The 20,291-nt window shown below is 40.9% G+C and overlaps 2 protein-coding genes across 2 annotated transcripts in view; one reads left to right on the forward strand and one right to left on the reverse strand.

Annotated features, from left to right (window-relative positions):
• Positions 1 to 4,604: 4,604 nt before the first annotated feature.
• Gar1 (GAR1 ribonucleoprotein) lies at positions 4,605 to 12,982 on the reverse strand. The gene is made up of 7 exons (XM_048333846.1): positions 12,412 to 12,982; positions 11,879 to 12,110; positions 10,290 to 10,444; positions 9,381 to 9,440; positions 7,484 to 7,628; positions 5,511 to 5,576; positions 4,605 to 4,950 (listed from the first exon to the last, which is right to left on the reverse strand). The coding sequence occupies exons 2-7, from the start codon at positions 12,099 to 12,101 to the stop codon at positions 4,937 to 4,939; spliced, it is 663 nt and encodes a 220-aa protein (XP_048189803.1). The 5' UTR covers positions 12,102 to 12,110; positions 12,412 to 12,982; the 3' UTR covers positions 4,605 to 4,936.
• Positions 12,983 to 20,132: 7,150 nt separating this feature from the next.
• The window catches only part of Cfi (complement factor I), a 31,010-nt gene continuing 30,851 nt past the window's right edge, over positions 20,133 to 20,291 (forward strand). Inside the window, exon 1 of the mRNA XM_048333839.1 lies at positions 20,133 to 20,285. Coding sequence (XP_048189796.1) covers positions 20,232 to 20,285 — 54 coding nt within the window. The 5' untranslated portion in view covers positions 20,133 to 20,231. The remainder of the gene's footprint in view (positions 20,286 to 20,291) is intronic.

Here is a 20,291-nt window from a genome sequence, read left to right on the forward strand (position 1 = left end):
TATGGGGGGAGCTATGGAGACAACTTGCACAATAAGCCTTCAATAACTAGGAACTGCTTTAATAGCCTGGGAGGAAAGCTTTGTCAGAACCAATCATTTCCACCTACAGAGCTGAAAGAATGGTCTTTTCATCCAGGGCCCTGCATAGAACTCAAAGAAGGGCATTTTCATACAGGGTCCCACTTAACAAATGGAATTGGGCTAAAGAGGAAAAGATTTTAATGCTCAGAACATGGGAAAAGCTTATTAGCAAAACAAAGAGATGAATACTAAGTACCATTCCAGTTTTAAGCTGAAGCAGCTCACCCAGCACACACATCCTACTTAAGCAACGGTCAGTCAGTGAAGGAGGTGACTTAACTCCTTCTGTCTGAAATTAAGAACTTGTTTTGTCCTATGTAACTAAGCAAATTAAGTACTCTGTGGTCTGTTGCCCATTTAGCGGTTAGATTTCAGTTTCCTTTATTTTTAACAATTTATATACTTAGAGCTAAAGAGTAACCACCTCCCTCCTTCTGTATTTCTACATGTCACTCCCCTGCAGGTATCAATATTGTTTAGTGTATATCCTTTACTTTGCTTATACAAACATCCACTCATATAAATGTATATATATTTGTTTATAAGCAGTTGAGGTTTCTCCCCCTTTTTTACTTTGAAACAAAACAGAGAATATATTATGTATGTACACTCATTATGTGTATGTGTACAATCATTGTATTGTATAAAACCACCGTGTGTGTATAAATTATATAGCTTGCTTTCCCATAAATAGCACACCATAAATTTCAGGTTAATAGCCCTAGGTCTAATTTTACCAATATCTATATATTTCACAACATGGATATACCATGATATATACTCCACAATCTATGTAATTAATTTACACCACATTTTGGTATGTGCATAGTAATCAATATCATATAGTAACAGTAATAATATCAATAAAATAACTGTATTTAATAGCTCATTAATCCTGTAAAGTGTAGGTTAATTTTAATATTCTGGATTGTGTTGTTATAACAAGAAAAAATGGATCACAATCTAATGTCACATGCATTGTTAGAATGATAAAGTATGCCCTACTGTCTTTTGTTCACCTTCTTTATGCCTTACAAAATTATTCAGATATATAGCATTTGTCAATTTCTTACAAATCAGTACTATGACAGAGAAATGCACCAAAGGTAACAGAGCAAGCATAGAAAAGATCCACTAGAGGGCTGTATTTGCCCATTGACTTTAATTTTATAACTCCAGCAAATTCCTTCCTCTGAATATAAACTCATAGGGAATAGTTGATAGATAGGGTACCAAATCCTATAGACTCCAGTACTTAAATTCTTTAAGATGTAAAGTAGTACTCTCAAGAGTACCTATAATAGCTGGGAGCTAGTGGTTCAATCCTGTAATCTTATTTAGGAGGCTGAAAAGGAAAGGATCTGGGGTTTGAGGCCAGCCTGGGCAAAACAGTTCTTGAGATGCCATCTAAAAAATAATCAACAAAGGGCTGGACACATGGCTTAGCAGTATAGGGCTTGACTTGCATGCATGCAGCTCTGGGTTTGATCCCTCAGCACCACATAAACAGAAACCAGAAGTGGCACTGTGGCTCAAGTGGTGGAGTGCTAGCCTTGAGCAAAAACAAGCCAGGGACAGTGTTTGGGCCCTGAGTTCAAGGCCCAGGACTGGAAAAATAATAATAATAATAATCAGCAAAAAGTGGAGTTGGGAATGTGGCCCAAGTGTTAGAGCATCAGTATAGCTATCTCAGGGCCCTGTGTTCAAACCTCAATGCCACTAAAAACATAAGGATATCTATACTTGGAAAGTGAATTTCATGAGTTTCAAAATATTCTCAAATAAACCTAAAGCAATAAGCATAATATAAGCCTAAAGCAATAGACATAGTGCATGAAGAAACTTTATTAAAAACCTATTGGGGGCTGAGAATATGACCTAGTGGCAAGAGTGCCTGCTTCCCATACATGAAGCCCTGGGTTCGATTCCCCAGCACCACATATACAGAAAACGGCCAGAAGTGGTGCTGTGGCTCAAGTGGCAGAGTGCTAGCCTTGAGCAAAGAGAAGCCAGGGACAGTGCTCAGGCCCTGAGTCCAAGGCCCAGGACTGGCCAAAAAAAAAAAAGCCTATTGGGAGGAGGGAGTCTGTGGAAGTCATAAAGTTCATAACCCATTTGTTTGTTTGTTTCTGCTTTTAGAGCAAGTTGGCCCCCAATTTGCAAATCTTGCAGTCCCCTTTCCTCAGCCTAAGTGCTGAGATTACAGGCATAAGCCCGTGGTCTTTCAGTTGTTTGTCCTTACTGGCTTTTTGTTTTGTTTTTCAGTACACAAAATTTTAAAGTGGTAAACCGATTATACCTAGTTGTAGCAGGCAATTCAAAATTTTTCTGTAACTAGTCCTATCTAATAAGAACTGAAAAACATAAAGCCAGGCCCATTATGTCTGTACTCCAAGCTACTAAGGAGGATCTTGGTTCAAGTCTAGCCTGGGCAATAAGTGAGCAATTTCAATCACTTCAACCACTAACACTGTGCTTGGCAATGAGCACCTGCCACTCCAGCAACACAGGAAGAGGAAATAGAATCACAGGCCAGTCTGGTCAGGTAAAAATCCCCTGGGTGTGTGGCTCACATGGTACAGCACTTGCCTAGTAAGCATGAAAGCTTAAGCTCGCCCCCCCCCCCCATCCTGTACCACCAGAATAAAAGGCTTGCCAGCTTGTTCCTGTAGCTGAGTCTCAGAGACAGAAGCACAGTAGGTAATTCCTAGTAATTCTTTATGCTTCCTGCTTGAGTAACACAGAAAAGCAATGTTGGGATGAGGCTTAGGAATACTAATATAAGAGTATTATACAGCTCATAACTCTTAAGAAGTTTCAGCTCCTTCCTAAGCAGCCAATAGCAATGTTCCTCAAACTTCTTCACAAAGTTTTAAGCACCAGAAAGTATGCATGCTGAACTGTTTGGTTGCCCTAAAAGTATATTTTAGTATGAAAGTCATCAACATGCTATTCAATTAGCAATTTAACCAAAAGATGTAAAATGTGATCATCTGTCTCCTTTACAACAGAATTTACTGATCATTACCACACTACCAAACTCAATGTTAGGCTCATATATATGCCAACTTAATTCAAAACGAAATATCCCAAAGCAAACTGAATATTACTCGTCAAATGAGACATGGAAATGTTTAAAGATGGAGACTGACCCAATGTGTGTGTGTGTGTGTGTGTGTGTGTGTGTGTGTGTGTGTGTGTGTGTGTGCATATGTATGTACACATACATACAAAGGGAAGTAAACTCTCCAAGTGGCTTAACTACTGATCTACACATTGCTTCCATCATTTCCATTTGAGTTTAATACTAAACACCTAATGTACTACTGTCTATCCTTTGGACAATACCATTCCCCTCTAGGATTAGGACTGTTTACAAACCACTAATACGTTCATCTCAAGGATTTGGAATCAGCCATCTTTCTGAAGCTATAAAATCTCTTCTTCTTGTACTTATTCATCATGCATATTTGTGGTCTATGCATTTATTAATCCCACTACAGTTAATAACTAAAATCTAAAATATGCCCTCGGACAAAATTGTATGAACACTTGAGAATCAATCACTTATGTGACAAATTTTTAAAAAAAGATATTTCCTTTGGAGAAGTAACAAGTGAAGAAAACAATGGTAATTGGCAAGTGGTTCCATACTGAAATATTCTAACTTGCTATTATGGTATTTCTTAATACTATAATAACTTGAAGACCCAAACCAATTTCATTGTAACCACCTCAGTGTTTTAACATGCACTAGGCCACTAAATAAATATATATGGTAACACCTCTAGTTATTTTATTAAAAAAAGAAAAGAACCTTCAACAACTGATCTATGAATAATAAAATTTTTTCTTCGGCAATTCCTTGAACTAGAGTTCTCACTTAAAACCAAGCTGCCCAAATTTTAAGTTGTAATGAAATAACAATTTAGTTTTTTAGTAATAATAAAATCATAATTAATAAGCATGCAAAAATATTTGGGTTGAAGGTATGGAGCTTGAATTCAGGGCCTTGTGCTTGCTAGGCCATACTCTTACCATTTGAACCAAGCTCCCTGCCTAGAATCTATTAACTGCAGCTCTCTAAACTGCCTTGTTCTCTATACTAAAACACACTTGTGAACTACAATATAGGATGCTAGTATTCTCACATATAAAAAGGTAAATATTTGCTGGGCACAGGTGGCTCACACACCTGTAATCCTAGCTACTCAGGAGGCTAAGATCTGAGGACCATGGTTCAAAGCCAGCCCAGGCAGGAAAGTCAGTGAGACTCTTATCTCCACTCAACAACCAGAAAACCAGAAATGGCACTGTGGTAGATCACTAGCCTCAAGCTGAAGAGCGCAGGGACAGCACCCAACCCAGAGTTCAAGCCCCATGACCAACAACAACAAAAAAGTAAATATTTGATAGAGATGCTAGCTTATCATCTCAAAAGTAGCTTGTTTTATGGAATATCATAAATATGTGAACATTTCCTTTCTGTAATCTCCTGGGTTTAGGCTTAAGTTCCTTCAAATTTCCAAAGATAAGTCTGGTTAAATAAACACACTGTAAACAACTTAAAGGGATAAAATGTTTTATTTAAAAAATTCAAAATATGGTTCAAATGAAAATTCTTGTCCACTTATTGAGCACCCACAGAGTGCAGGGCATTGTACCACATGTAAGACCTGCTCGTGCTCTTTTAGAGAACGGATGGTTCCAATGGCCCGATTTTACACGATGCCCCCTCCAATCCCACTGTCACAGACCGCTATCTCCAACATATCTCAAGACACAAGTTCTTCGTCCACAGGAGAAGCAGGCCACACAGTCATCACGGAACTCATCTGGCCAAGTCTGACTACATCTAATGTCCTCTCCCTGGTCAAAAGAAAAGTCAAAGTGTTAAGAAATATTTAATAATAGTACTATCACTATCAGAGTATCACTTTTAAATTCAACAGCAGTTTCTATAACATACAATAAAAAAACTTAACTACTAAATGTAACTGTAATCCTATTACACATTTATTTTTCAAATAATAGCAAAGTTAGTTAGAAGTTGGTGAAAATTTAAAAGGGAAATGCAAAGAAGAGGGATGAAGAACAAATCCATTAGTTAAGAAAAAAAAAATCAGGGGGCTGGGGATATAGCCTAGTGGCAAGAGTGCCTGCCTTGGATACACGAGGCCCTAGGTTCGATTCCCCAGCACCACATATACAGAAAACGGCCAGAAGCGGCGCTGTGGCTCAAGTGGCAGAGTGCTAGCCTTGAGCGGGAAGAAGCCAGGGACAGTGCTCAGGCCCTGAGTCCAAGGGCCAGGACTGGCCAAAAAAAAAAAAAAAAAAAAAAAAAAAGAAAAAAAATCAGTGTTCTACAATTGTAGAGAAACTGACAGTTTCATCAAATAATCCATTACTTCACATTTTCTCATACTCACCTCGGAAGCCACCTCCCCCTCTTCCTCCTCTGAAGCCTCCACCTCCTCTCCCCCCTCTGAAACCACCTAGAACAGAAAATACATTGTAAGTACCTGAGGCCTTCTATATTCCACTAATTTCACCCAATTCTTATAGTTATAAGGAACGTATACTCTCGTGTCTAGTTTTACACATTTTTTTAAAAGATAAAATGCAGGCTGGGAATTTGGCTTAGTGGCAGAGTGCTTGCCTAGCATGCATGAAGCCCTGGGTTTGATTCCTCAGTATCACATAAACAGAAAAAAGCTGGAAGTGGCACTGTGACTCAAGTAGTAGAATGCTAGCCTCGAGCAAAAGAAGCCCAGACACAGTGCCCAGGCCCCGAGTGAGTTTAAGCCCCAGGACCAGAACCAAACCAAACCAAAAAACCAAAAATAATAACAAAAAAATTTTTTTAATGAAGAAACCATAGCAGTTTCATAAGTACATAGTAGGGGAAAACCCTAGATTATCACCTTTTTACCAAGTATTCCATTGTAGTGGGTTAGAAAAGCTTATTAAATCCTTACTGTTGGATTTATGATGACCTTAGCCTTTGCCTATGTTAAATATTCCTAATTGAACTAAGAATATTAACTGGACTAAGGTTTTTTTTTTTTTTTTAACTGTTCCTGGGACTTGAACTTTGGGCCAAGGCTTTGCCCTTGAGCCTCACTGTGCTCACAGCTAGCACTCTACCACTTGAGCCACAGTGTCACTACTGTTTTTTTCTGATTAGTTTATTAGAGATAAGAGTCTCATGGGGACTTTTCTGCCAGGGCTGGTTTTGAACTGTGATCCTCGATCTCAGCCTCCGCAGTAGCTAGGATCACAGGCATAAGCCATCAGCACTTGGCAGGTGTATGGATTTTTGACTGAACGTATTTTAAATTTCCGGTGGGCTTGTCAGGATAAGCCCACTATAAATTGAGGAGCATCTGCATTGATCTGTATTCCTCACACGACATTACAAAATGGAATGCAAGGGATGATGAACAAAGATGAGTTGAACTCCCAAACTAATTTGTTGAGCTGAAACCCCTTTGTACAACTACTTAAAGATAATAAAAATAAATAATTAAGACTTAATTAAAGATAAAGACATAGGTTTTAATTCTGGTTCTGCTAGTTGTTAGTGCAAATTAATTCTTCTAAGACTCTTTCTGCATACATAAGATAAAGGTTTTACTGAGTATTAAAAGAACACACATGGATATTAAATGTAAGACCAGCTCAATAACCTAAGGAACTAAAAGTTAATTAATAATCTCATAAAGTCATGTAGTAGATAGCAATGTTTCAATCAACAAAAGGACTGATCTCATACAATTCTAACAAGACTGGAAAATTCTAGTAACATTGTGGAGCATTGTACTCCTCAGGAGTATTTGGGAATGCACCTATAAACAAACTTACTATGTGCTATAAAGTAAATAACACACAGTTAGGTAGTGTATATAATACCATACTGATTACAAACCACTGCTACTGGCTTGTTTCCTCTATGTTGTATAGGTATTACAGTGTATCCCCTTTGCTTTCTAAACAGTTCACTGCAACATAGTATGCTGCATGCTATAACATACATCTCAGATTTTACTGTCAACTGCATCAAGAGGCCGAGCGGAGCGAATAACCCCCACCCTGTAGGTTTGTGCAATTTCCCTCAATGAAATTGCCTGACAGTTTATTTTCAAACTGCATCTCTCTCATTGAACAACAAATGACTACTTTGCTAGAATCTCCAAGACATCTCCAAAAGCTAAAATACCTCAAAGTACAGTTAGGTTTAAGGGTGCTGAAAAAAAGCATTATATATAGGCAATCTGCCAACATTTGAAATAAATATTAAGAAGTTATAATATTATAAATATGATAAATATTAGGACGTTTGCCTACCTACAAAATAGAAGTGGCTATGAAATCACATTAGAAAATTTCCCCCAAAACTTACCACCTCTGCCACCACCTCTGCCTCCTCCTCTTCCTCCTCCTCCTCCTCTACCTCCCCTGCCTCCGCCTCTTGGAGGTCCTTTCTCACCAGGAGGCCGAGGTAAAAACCTCTGCAGTGGCAACAGCTTGTATGGGTCTATGTAAAACTGAAAGTGTAACAGAAGCAATTAGGCAATGACTTGTGAATAGCAGAATACAATCATAACTGCCTGTGTTTAAAGCCACTCATACCACACAGTGTGTTTATCTATGGGCAAGCACTTACTTCTATACTACCTTGGTGTTCTTACCTGTAAAAGGTACAACAAAATACCTACCACCGTATGTTTGTGTAAGGTTGGAAAAGTTACATACACTGTCTTCAGACTTTAATAATCTAGGCTGGATAAGGCAGGCCTAAACTTAAAACACAGAAATGGATTGGAAACTAGAATACATGCCCAATTTATTAGACATGATTTTTTTTAAAGCACTAAAAAATAAATCCTCAAATAAAAAATACTGTGAGAAAAGTCAATGCAAATCAATTCAGGTGGCTTTAAGGGGTAGTTTATGTTCTGGTCATGGAAAGATCTACTCTCAGCACTGTTTCTCTGTAGGATCTTCAGCCCAGGGCACAACTTGTCAGGATTTCCACATCCAGTGGCAAAAGGAATTCCTTTCATTTCATTTCCGACTATAGTCCGGCTTCTGGGGCTACCGCTCCATTGGCCATTGGCTTCTGAAGTCCTTATCCCCTACATGGTGAATAAAGTTCATGCCCTTCTAGCACTGTGCCACAGCTGAGCACTCCCTCTTAAGACACTCCCTTCTAGTATAGGTTTTACTTTTCTTTTTTGGTCAGTTGTAGGGCTTGAACTCAGAGCCTGGGTGCTGTCCCTAAGCTCTTTTGTTCATGGCTAGCACTGCCACTTTGAGCCACAGTCCCACTTCCAGTTTTCTGGTGGTTAATTGGAGATAGAGTCTCACAGACTTTCCTAGGATGACAGATGTGAGCTACCAGCAGCCAGCATACTGCTACCTTTTCAAGTTGTTCACTGTTTCAGAGACTTTGCAGCTTTCTGTATTTAGAACGTACTTCTTTTTCTGTGAAGAGCCCAATGGGTTCCCAAGGGCTTGTCTAACTACATCAAAATTATGCAGGAGCTTTTCCTTTTTTAAACTGAATCTTGGGCCCTATTTCAGAGCAAATGGGTCAAATTTCTAAGAATAGAATCTATGTAAAAGGACACTCACTATAAAAGGAACCCTCCCACCCCCTAATTATAACATGCAACCAGGTCTAAAAGACTTTCCTAGTTGACTTTCAGGTCTCAGCTTCAAAATCACTTCCTCAATGAAGCCTATTATAAACTAACATGGTCCCACTATGAAGGTTCTTACAGCAGCCTGTTTTCTCCATAGCACAGACCATGTCACTGGAGTACTTGGGTAGTCCTTTAATACCTACCTTCTCCTCAATATGGGGTTTTGTGGTTCAGAGAGAAAAAAGATCAAACCTGGTCCTTGAAAACACTGGGCAGGCATTGTACCATGAGCTAACATCCTCAACCTCCAAATATGATATAATTCAATATTTTACTTAGAACATTTTGCTTCCCAGTTTAAGAGCATCAGTAGTGATACACTAGGGGAGTCTAAAGTGCCCCCCAAGAAGGGCTAAGGCATTCCATGGCTCACACCTGTAATCCTAGCTACTTGGAGGCTGCAATTTGGAGGACCATGGTTTGAAGCCAGGTTTGCTAACCTCTATCTCAAAAACAAAAAAAAGTAAAAAGTCAGATTAGAAACATGACACCAGTTGTAAAGTGCCAACCAAACAAACACAAACACCTGAATTCAAACCCAGTACCAGCAAAAAGAAAAAAAGAATCTAAGCTGTAATAAGCTTAACTCACCTTCTGTAGTTTTTTAAAGGAACCTGCCTTCATATTTTCTGACAATTTAACTGAAAAGTACTATTAATCTTGTTAAGGAACAAATAAAAATTAAGATGAAAGATATTAAGTCTTTTGAATTCATGTATAATTTTAAAAACAAGATTAGAACGTACAGACACATAGGAAAGATAAGAAATGCATTTCTAAGAGGAAGTAACGTTTTCTTTGAAAAACAAAAGACCTGGGCTGGGAACATGGCTTAGTGGTATAGTGCTTGCCTAGCATGCACAAAGCCCTGGGTACAATTCCTCAGTACCACATAAACAGAAAAAGCCAGAAGGGGTGCTGTGGCTCAAGTGGTAGAATGCTAGCCCTGAGCAAAAGAAGCGGGCTGGGGATATAGCCTAGTGGCAAGAGTGCCTGCCTCATATACACAAGGCCCTAGGTTCGATTCCCCAGCACCACATATACAGAAAACGGCCAGAAGCGGCGCTGTGGCTCAAGTGGCAGAGTGCTAGCCTTGAGCGGGAAGAAGCCAGGGACAGTGCTCAGGCCCTGAGTCCAAGGCCCAGGACTGGCCAAAAAAAAAAAAGAAGTTCAGGGACAGTGCCCAGGCCCTGAGTTCACGCCCCAGAACTGCCCCCCCCCCAAAGACCTTCCAATGTTACCATAATATTCTAGTGGCACTGTCACATCCAAAGCACCCAAAAAATCCTTGTGTCACCTTCCCAAATGGGAAGGTTTATAGAACTTTTGAAATACAAGGTCCTCTCTTTGGATTTGTCATTTCCAAATATGGATGAATATTCCCTCCTCCTAATTCTTTTCATTATTTAATCTGTAGCATTGTTATTTTAAGCAATAAGTTTAATTTGTATTTAACCTCTTTAAGAAAATAGTAGATCCTCACATAACTAGAAAGGATACAAAATCTCTAAGTTGTCCAAATATTTCATCCACTTTCCCAATTTGTTCTTTGTTTTCTAAATAAACAGGAGCATTGAAATAGGGAACTTTATTTTCTTCTGTGGTACATTTACAAACGATGTCATCTTCACAAGGATGCAGGAATTCTCCTAGTACTGAAACAGGATAAGAAAACATTAAAATATTGACCAACCTCTTCAAGATTCTATCTTGCCCACTTGGAACTTTATCCTACCCGTTCTCCTCTAAGGCAGACAGTTACTAACAACACATTAGCTACAGCCTTCTCTTTAATATGTAACTAATAACATTATCAGTTGCGCATACACATGATTAAGTTAAACAGTGAATGTCAAGTACTTAGAACACTGGCACCTGAGACCATTCAACCTGTAAAGTTACTTTATTATAGCTACTACAATTTTATTGAACACTATACTTCATTCTTCATTCTCCTGATCTTTCCTTCTTGCTTCCAACCCCCAAAATGGGAACCCTTCTTTGCTCTTGTCTGTTTTTTCCTCCTTCCTTAGAACCTGTTCCCACTTTGTCAATGATTCTTAGTCTGTTAGGAAAGTCTACAATCCCAAATAAGTACCTTCATTTCTAACTATTACTCCAAACTAAAATATCATCACAAAAGTAACTCTCTAATCCCTACCAGCCCATCTTTTATTCCACTATTAACAAGTTCTCTTTATTTTCTCTCCTTTGAAATCTATTTCATCTAATGCTTTCCCTTTTTTCCTTTGGTCACAATATTAAATTGGGCTCTCAATGCCTCTATGGATTGCTACCAAAGTTTGCAGGGTGGAACCTCTGAGTTGTTTCCTTCAAACCACCTCATACAGATCCACACACTCTTAAATGCTATCCCTCCCCTTCTTCTTTGTATTTACTTATTTATTTATGGCAGTACTGGGACTTGAACTCAGGACCAAGCACTTAGTTGGCAGGAAGACTACCACTTGAGTCACATGCCCAGCCCTCTTCTCTCCCCTTTCCAAAAGGTTGCTATTGCCCAAGATGTCTTTCTTCCCACGACTTCCCTCCCCACCCTACTGACAATTACCCCCAAAACTACTTTAAAGAGGTCTGTTTTTTACTTTTTTTTCTCCTGTAGGTTACTGCCTGAGCAATTTTTTTTTCTCACATCCTACTTTTTAGTTACTGAAAGCACAGTCTATGGAGTCTGAAAACTTGGTTTGAACTTGAACTGTACCACTATCTGGCCACTTATCATTGATCTTGTGATGGTTAACAATTTTCTCATCTGTTAAAAAGTGCAACCCCTTCTAACACAACACTCCAACACAGCATTCGATATTGCCTAGTTTCATCCTTTCCTTCTAAACTCAAGGTCCACCTCCAGCCCGCATTTTCGGTATCCTTCAGCCATACATTGGAATAAGACTGTAAGTCAGTTTACAGCACAGTCCACACAGACTTGTTTCCCCAACCAAACTGCTACCACCCAGAGAGCTGCAGAAAGCATCCTTCAATACCCAGCACCGCAAACTCGCTAGTAGCATTAACCTACGGCTCAACCCCCACTTCTCCGGCTAGACTAAGCCAGGAAGCCAACATACGGACAACGTGATCCGGAGGTCCTTGATCTTGGCCTTTATTAAAGCCACCGCGGCCACCGCCTGGTCCAAATCCGCCTCGTCCAAATCGGCCGCCACCGCCGCCTCTGAAATTGCCGCCGCCGCCTCCACCTCGGAAGTGGTTGTTGCTACCACCGCCACGATGGAAGCCGCCGCCTCCACCGCCGCGATTAAAGCCTCCACGACCCCCGCCTCGAAAAGACATCTCTCCTGCCTGGAGCAAAACAGAACAAAGTAATCCGCTCCTGACGATGACCGTGGTTTCTTGGTGCACGTCGGAGCTTCGCTCCCAACACCACGCTCAACCCTGTCAACTGGCCACATCAATGCCAAAGCCCGAGAGAGGCGTGTGACATCCCCAAGGCTCTGAGCGGTCGCTGACGGGCTCCCTGCCAGCCTTGCCGCCCCCGGTTCGTACTTTTCCCCGCAGCAGACAGTCAGGTACTCAAACGTTCCATTCCCTTCCCTCTTCCCAACCCAGCGCCCTCCACACCGCGGCTTCCGCGAGCACTCACCGGCGCCACGTGCAGCCCGGGCCGGGGTTCGGCGCACACACCCACCCGCTGGGCACTTCCGTCCCGCAGGGACCTCCTCGGCCACCGTCGAATTTAAAAAGAACTCGACCAGAACCTCAAATAACTAGCTTGCAAAAAGAAATAAAATAAATCCTGCCACGGGAAGATCTAGCGATCCTAAATGCCCCCACAGAGCCCGCAACACCGGAATAACAACATCTAACTCCAGACGCTACGACAGTAAAGCCACTTCCGGAATGAGGAGCGGCGGAAGTGACGTCAAATATCTGCGTCCGTCTGCGCCGAGATGCTCCCGGAAGTGCTGTCGCGTTGACGCTGGTGGATACCCGAGAGGCCGGGGTAGTTTAGTGTTTGTGTCAAAATGGGTCTTGTGGCTTTTGTGGCCTGCTGTCGAGGGGCTTTCTTGCTCCTCAGCCGGCGAAATGGTCGCCCCAGCCTTGGCTCTTCTATCTGCTCATTGCCAGCTCCAGGCAGGTGGGTCTGGCCACGTCCTGGGAGGCTCCTCTGAGGCCCTTCCTTCCCCTTCCCAGTCTCGCCCTGACTTTTTTTTTTTTTTTTTGATTGTGCACTTTGGTGTACTGCCCTGTGCTGACCTTTGGCCCGTGGTTTCATTGGCTTTTATTTTTGTTCTGTTTTTGTGCCATTCCTGGGGTTTGAATTCGGGGCCTGGGTGCTGTCCCTGAGCTCTTTGGTTAATAGCTGGAGTTCTGTCACATGAGCCACACACAGCTCCAGTACCGACTTTTGGGTGGTTAATTAGAGATAGGAATCCCACAGACTTTACTACCCCCGACTGGCTTCGAACCACTATCCACAGATCTTAGCCTCCTGAATAGTTAGGATTACAGGCCTCAGCCACTGGCGCCCAGCCTCATGGTTTTATTAAAGCAAGGGAAGCAGCGTGTGTATGCATATGTTCAAGGAAACTGTTATCTGGTGGAAAGCCAAACTCACCAGTTAGTTTATTCACTCATCAAATAGTGTTTTGAGCGATGGTAGACTGTGGACCAGCCTGTTCTAGAAGCTTCCTCTCCTGGCCTGGCCTTAAACCTTTGCTATATGACATCAGCTCTCCCCACTCAACATTCAGTAAAAGCTCTCTCATAATAAAAGTAATGACCTCCGTTAAAATATGGTTGGCGTCTTTTATACTCAATTCCTTGGAGACCTTGCCTTTATGGTTGATACAGTCTACTTCCACTTCTTTGACATAGATACCCACTTCACATAGTTACTGCAATGGGGTTTGAAAGACCTTTGTAATCATATCATGTAAAATCTAAGCTTCCTGAAGGAGCACCTAACAGCTCCATATATGGAATTTGGTAAATTTCTTTTTGTCAGTGCTGGGACTTGAACTCAGGGCCTCCAGTGAGCTTGGCTTATTTACTCACAGCTGGCACTTGACCATTTGAGCCATGTGTCTGGCCCAACTTTTTGCTGGTTAATTGGATGGAAATGGAGTCTCACAGACTTTGCTGCCCTGGCTGGTACCGAATCATGATCCTCAGACCTCAGCCTCCTAAGCAACTAGGATTATAGGTTGAGCCACTGGTGCCCAGCTGTTTCTCTTTTCTGTGAAGAACAGAATGCCTTTCTTCACAGAAAAACACAACTTGTCGAATGTTTACTCTCTGCTTACAGTCATTAATGCACAAAGTTCAACTTTTCTCACACGTGTTCAGGTTGAGAAGAGTCAGGGAAGAGGCCCTCATTCAGTCATACAAGTATGTCAAGGTGAACAAAAATGTTATTTAACTTGTTCTCGAATTCTCCCAAGTAGTTGTCAGAAAGACTTAGGACTTCCTCCTTCTCAGCTCCATGCAAAAGTGGAAACATTTTGAAACAAATGATTTTTTTCCCAAAGATTCAATTTCCACTTAAACCCAGGAATCTTCCTGAGTGCAAATATTTTACCTAGGCCCTTGAAGGTACTTGTTCGACTAGTTGATATGATAAAACAATGTCTGCCAAGTAGGCTGTTTCTGCAGCCATCCTTTATCTTTAACATAGTTTTCAAAGTGTCGGCATACTGTTTTCTGGGAATTACTCCTATAATTCATCTTTCAAATCAAACATGCTGTTAAGAACTAAAACCTGTATTTCTCTTACCATGTAGTAAATTACCCTGATACTTAGTGGTCAAAATAACAAACATTGTCTTGTATAGTTTCTGTAAGGCAGGATTCAGGAGTAAGTAGCTGGGTAGTTTTGTCTCAAGGTTTCTCAGGAAGGTGGAATCAAGATTTCACTCAGGGGTACAATTCTTTGAAACCTTGACTACAAGATTCTTTTCTAAATGGGCTTCCTGTCAAGCTTGGAAACCTGACACTGCTCACCTACAGGAGGAAGTCTCAGTTGCTTGCCACAGCAGCCTTGTTTTGTTAGTTTGTTTTTTGTTTTGGGTTCGTTTTGTTTTGTTCCTGGGGCTTGAGCTCTGGGCCTAGGCACTGTCCCTGAGCTCTTCAGCTCAAGGAAGCACTCTACCACTTGAGCCAAGTGCCACTTCGGGTTTTCTGGTGGTTAATTGGAGATAAGAGTCTCACAGACTTTCCTGCCCAGGCTAGATTTGAACCATGATCCTCAGATCTCAGCCTCTGGAGTAGCTAGTATTATAGGCATGGGCCACTGGGGCCTGGCTGGCCTTGTTTTTTTTTTTTTTTTTTTGGCCAGTCCTGGGCCTTGGACTCAGGGCCTGAGCACTGTCCCTGGCTTCTTCCCGCTCAAGGCTAGCACTCTGCCACTTGAGCCACAGCGCCGCTTCTGGCCGTTTTCTATATATGTGGTGCTGGGGAATCGAACCTAGGGCCTCGTGTATCCGAGGCAGGCACTCTTGCCACTAGGCTATATCCCCAGCCCTGGCCTTGTTTTTTGATGGTACTGAGATTCTGAATTCAGCACCTTGTACTTCACTAGTCACATACTCTACCACTTGAGCCACACAACCACTCCTTTTCCAGATAGGGTCTCAGGCCAGCATTGGACCATAATCATCGCAATGGGCTGTGATTACAGGCCTTGCCCAACCCTACACAGTTTTCTTTATGGTGTGTGAATATTTACCTGCCATCAACTGCCTTCTTCTAGAACAAATAATCTCCTAAACCATAAGATTTGACAAGTATTATGGCTTGAATATGAAATATCCTCAGAGGTCCATGAGTTACATGCTTGCTCCCCCACTGGAAGCAGTTATTTTGAGAGGTGATGGGAACCTTGGGGTATGGGGCCTAGCCAGAGGAACCGGTCACTGGGAGCTTGACTTTGAAGATTACACTTCATCCCATGTCCCTTCACCTTTCTTTGCTTCCAGACCACCATGATGTGAGCTTTTGTGCTCTGTGCCACACCCTCCCCAGCATGATAGACCAACACCTCTGAAACCTGGAGCCAGTCTCCCCTTAAGCTGTTTATGTGAACTATTTGATCAAAGCAACATGGAAGTTTGCATCATCCAGAAATTTTGTGGTGTTTGGGGTTTTGTTGTCATTTGTTGTTTCTGAGACAGGGTCTTGATATATGACTGACTGGCTTTGAACTTATGATCCTCCCACCTTAGCTTCCTAAATGTTGGGATTTAAAATGTGCCTCACACACCCCATTCATTCATCCAGAACTTTTTTCATTTCAGTACCATGTCTTGACATCAGCATTTCTGTGGAAACAAATAATGTGTTGTAAATACCTTTCCTTTCCTTGTTCTTTTTGTTCCTTTCTTTTTTCAACAAAAGGTGAAACCTAACAGTGAGCTGATCATTGGAGAGTAACATCCATACAGATACCGACATAATTCTTCCAAGATGTGCCTTTTCAATATGAAGATAACCTTAAATAGACCTTCACGTTTGCTTTCGGGGAAAGCATTTTATGGCAGAAAATATTTCTTGAATTTCACCCTAATTTTAAAATATTGCAAATACTGCTGTAATTCAAGTCTGATGACTCATCAACCTGGATAAGAAGTTGGGCTTTCTGGTGCTTTATCATCGTGTGATGTGCCTTTAGTCTTATCAGTTTATCAAACTTTGAAAGTGAAACATTTTCAGTTTCCATATTGCATCATGTCCTTGCATTTATGACCTGTAATTTTACATGCTGGTACTGTGAGGTTTCCACCAGCTGTGAGGTTTTTTATTTCTGGTTAAAAAGTTCTATATAATTTGCTTTCTATACCTTTTTATTAAAGGCCACTTTTAAAAGCTAAAAACATTTTTTTAAACTCTGGGCTTCCAAGTTACTTAAAGGTTTCTTCTTCTTTACTGTGACTCATAGTTAAGTGCCTTTGCAGTTTTCCTGAAGCCATTGCTTCATTTATAAGTTGGGATTCTTTATCACAATTCTCTCCCATGTTCCACTTTATCAGAAATCACCACCACATTTAGCTGGGTGTTGTGGCTCATACCCTGTAATCCTTGCTACTTGAGAGGCTGAGTCTGAGGATCTCTGTTCTAAATCAGCCTGCATAGGAAAGTATGTTAGACTCTTCAGTTAACCACAAAAAGCTGGAAGTGAAGCTGTGGCTTAAGTGATAGTGCACTAACCTGAGCACAAAAGCTCCGGGACAGTACCCATGCCAAGTTCAAGCATCAGAAACAGCACAAAAAAAAAAAGAAGAAGAAGGGAGGGAGGGAGGAAGGGAAGGAAGGAAAGGAAGAAGAAGGGAGGGAGGGAGGAAGGGAAGGAAGGAAAGGAAAAGGAAAAGATCATCACCACATTCGACTATAGAGTTGTGTTTATAAAACACAAATGCTAATAATTAGTATTGTTGGCCTAAAAGGCAAATTGAGCCTACCAAGTATGAGAACACTACAGTTTATTCCAGCCAAAATGAGGATGATTACCAGGAGAGAATGATTGGTGAGCACATAGAATTAAGCGTTCCTCAAAACCTCCCACATTCCTGGATTGGGAGGATTAACATTGTCAAAATGGCAATATTGCCAAAGGCTATCCACAAATTCAATGCAATACCCATTAATATCCCAACACCATTTTTTAAATGAAATAGAGGAAGCAATCCAGAAATTCACATGGAACAATAAAAGACCTAGAATAGCAAAAACAATCCTAAGCAGAAAGAACAGTGCTGGAGGAATTATAATACCAAACTTCAAGCTGTATTATAAAGCTATAGTAATAAAAACAGCTTGGTATTGGCACCAGAACAGGCCTGAAGACCAATGGAAAAGAATTGAAGACCCAGAAATAAACCCACAAAACTATGCCTACTTAATCTTTGACAAAGGAGCTAAAAAATAATCTAGAAGTAAGATAGCCTCTTCAACAAATGGTGCTGGCAAACCTGGTTCACCACATGCAACAAACTAAAACTAGATCCTTACATATCACCCTGCACCAAAATAAATTCCAAATGGATCAAAGACCTCAAAGTAAAATCAGATACCATGAAAACAGTACAAGAAAAAGTAGGAGAAACACTTGGGCTCCTTGGCACAGGATGAAATTTCCTTACTAAAGGCCCAGAAATGCAACAAGTCAAAGAAAGGTTGGACAAATGGGGCTGCATCAAACTGCAGAGGTTCTGCAGGGCAAAGGACATAGCTTGCAAGATAAACAGAAAACCCACAGATTGGAAGAAGATCTTTTCCGGCCATACAATGGACAAAGGCTTCATATCTAAAATATATACATAACTAAAATAATTAAATTCCTCCAAAACAAATCCTCAAAGAGCCAACAGTCCCCTCAACAAGTGGGCTAAAGACCTAAAAAGAGATTCTCTGAAGAGGAAACGAGAGTGGCCAAGAGACACATGAAGAAATGCTCTACATCACTGGCCATAAAAGAAATGCAAATCAAAACAACACTGAGATTCCACCTCACCCCAGTAAGAATGTCCATTATCAGGAAAACTAACAATAACAAATGCTGGAGGGGATGTGGCCAAAAGGGAACCCTACTACTCTGGAAAGCGGTATGAAGGTTCCTCAAAAGGTTAAACATAGAGCTCCCCTACAACCCAGTAGCCTCACTCTTGGGCATCTACCCAAAAGATTACAAGAAAGAATACACTAAAGCCACCAGCACAACAATGTTCATCGCAGCACAATTTGTCATAGCTAGAATATGGCAACCCAGATGCTCCTCAGTAAATGAGTGGATCAGGAAAATGTGGTACATATACACCATGGAATCAGAATCCTATGCTTCTATCAAGAAGAATGGCATTGCCCCATTCATAAGGAAATGGAAGGACTTGGAAAACATTATACTAAGTGAAGTGAGCCAGACCCAAAGAAACATGGACTCTATGGTCTCACTCATAGGGAATAATTAGCACAGGTTTAGGCTAGTCAAAGCGGAGGATCACAAGAGCCCAATAGCTATACCCTCATGAACACATAAGATGATGCTAAGTGAAATGAACTCCATGTTATGGAAACAACTGCTATATCACTGTTGTAATTACTTTCAACATGCCATGTGAAACCGTAGCATCTATTATTGATGATGCTCTTGTATCCCCTTCCTGTGGTTGTACCTGCACTATCTCTGTATCTTATCTGAGTACATTGGAAACCGTGTATACTGGTATCAGAACTAGGAAATTGAAAGGGAATACCAAAATCGAGAGACACAGGGTCAAACGACAAATGACTACAAAAACAATACTTGCAAAACTGTTTGGTGTAAATCAACTGAATAACTCATGGGAGGGAGAGGGAAAGGGGAGGGGGGAGAGGGAAAGGGGAGGGGGGAGGGGGGAAATGAGGGAGGAGATAACAAGTTATACAAGAAATGTACCCACTGCCTTATGTATGGAGCTGTAACCCCTCTGTACATCACTTTGACAATAAATAAATAATTAAGAAAAGAATTAGTGTTCCTCCATATGACAACTATATGTAATTTTTTAAAAAGAAGAAGAAAGTTGCAGCCAATTTGCTACAACTGCATTGGTTGGCAAGAACAATGTAGGACACTGATTGGTAATGGAGTACTCACTCATCCAGGTAAGAATTGTGATAGGAAGGAAAAGGCTTTTACTGAGTTAACTATTTTTTTCTTTATAGCATCAAGTAGTCTTGAGGAACCTGAAATGCTAGGTCAGAATGACCCAGGTAAGTCTAGTCTTGTGCCTCAAGTCTCTCTGGCTCAGAAAAGTTTATACTTGGATTTGGGAATATGGCCTAGTGTTAAAGTGCTTGCCTTGTATACATGAAGCCCTGGGTTCAATTCCTCAGTACCACATATATAGAAAAAGCCAGAAGTGGTACTGTGGCTCAAGTTGTAGAGTGCTAGCCTTGAACAAAAAGAAACCAGGGACAGTGCTCAGGCCCTGAGTCCAAGCCCCAGGATGGGCAAACTAAAAAAAAAAAATCATCCTTTGGCAAGATTGTTTTAAGATGTTTTCTGTACTAAGAGGATATAATTAAAGCACAGCCAGTCCATGGCAAAAAATAGATTTTTTCTTTAGTTTTTCATGTATTAGAATGTTTTCAGTTTTATGGGCTCGTACTCGTCTCTTCAGAGTAATTTATGTCTTGTATGGAAAACAAGACTGAGTTGTGATTAACGACTAGGGCAGTTGATCTTTCCTGGAGCCCACAGTTCCTATTGGTTACCTTCCTCTGTTTGTTACGGGGAAAGCCAATTTGGGTTTCAGTTCCCGGTAAAACTCTGGATTATAGCCAATTTAAGAGTTCAAAAGTACAAAGCTCTTTGAGAGGCTTTTCCTTTTTTAAATATTTTTTCAAAGGTTAAAAATTAAATTTCTAAAGCCCATCTGGGCTGGACAAGAGTCTTCAACACAGACACCTCACCTGAACACCTCCGACATGAAGCTCATTCATGTTTTATTACTTTTGAGCTTCCACTTAAATCTTTGCATGGTAAGT

The sequence above is a fragment of the Perognathus longimembris genome, chromosome 24, assembly GCF_023159225.1.
Source record: "Perognathus longimembris pacificus isolate PPM17 chromosome 24, ASM2315922v1, whole genome shotgun sequence".
NCBI classification, from domain to species: Eukaryota; Metazoa; Chordata; class Mammalia; order Rodentia; family Heteromyidae; genus Perognathus; species Perognathus longimembris.

What these genes read in the sequence shown, in the direction of transcription:
- Gar1 (XM_048333846.1), bottom strand. Translation starts at nt 12,101, where the DNA reads ATGTCTTTTCGAGGCGGGGGTCGTGGAGGCTTTAATCGCGGCGGTGGA. An exon ending in ACCTCCGGATCACGTTGTCC is followed by an intron (nt 10,445 to 11,878) that starts GTATGTTGGCTT and finishes ATCCTGTTTCAG; the next exon opens with TACTAGGAGAATTCCTGCAT. An exon ending in CAGAGGTGGTGGCAGAGGTG is followed by an intron (nt 5,577 to 7,483) that starts GTAAGTTTTGGG and finishes TTTCTGTTCTAG; the next exon opens with GTGGTTTCAGAGGGGGGAGA.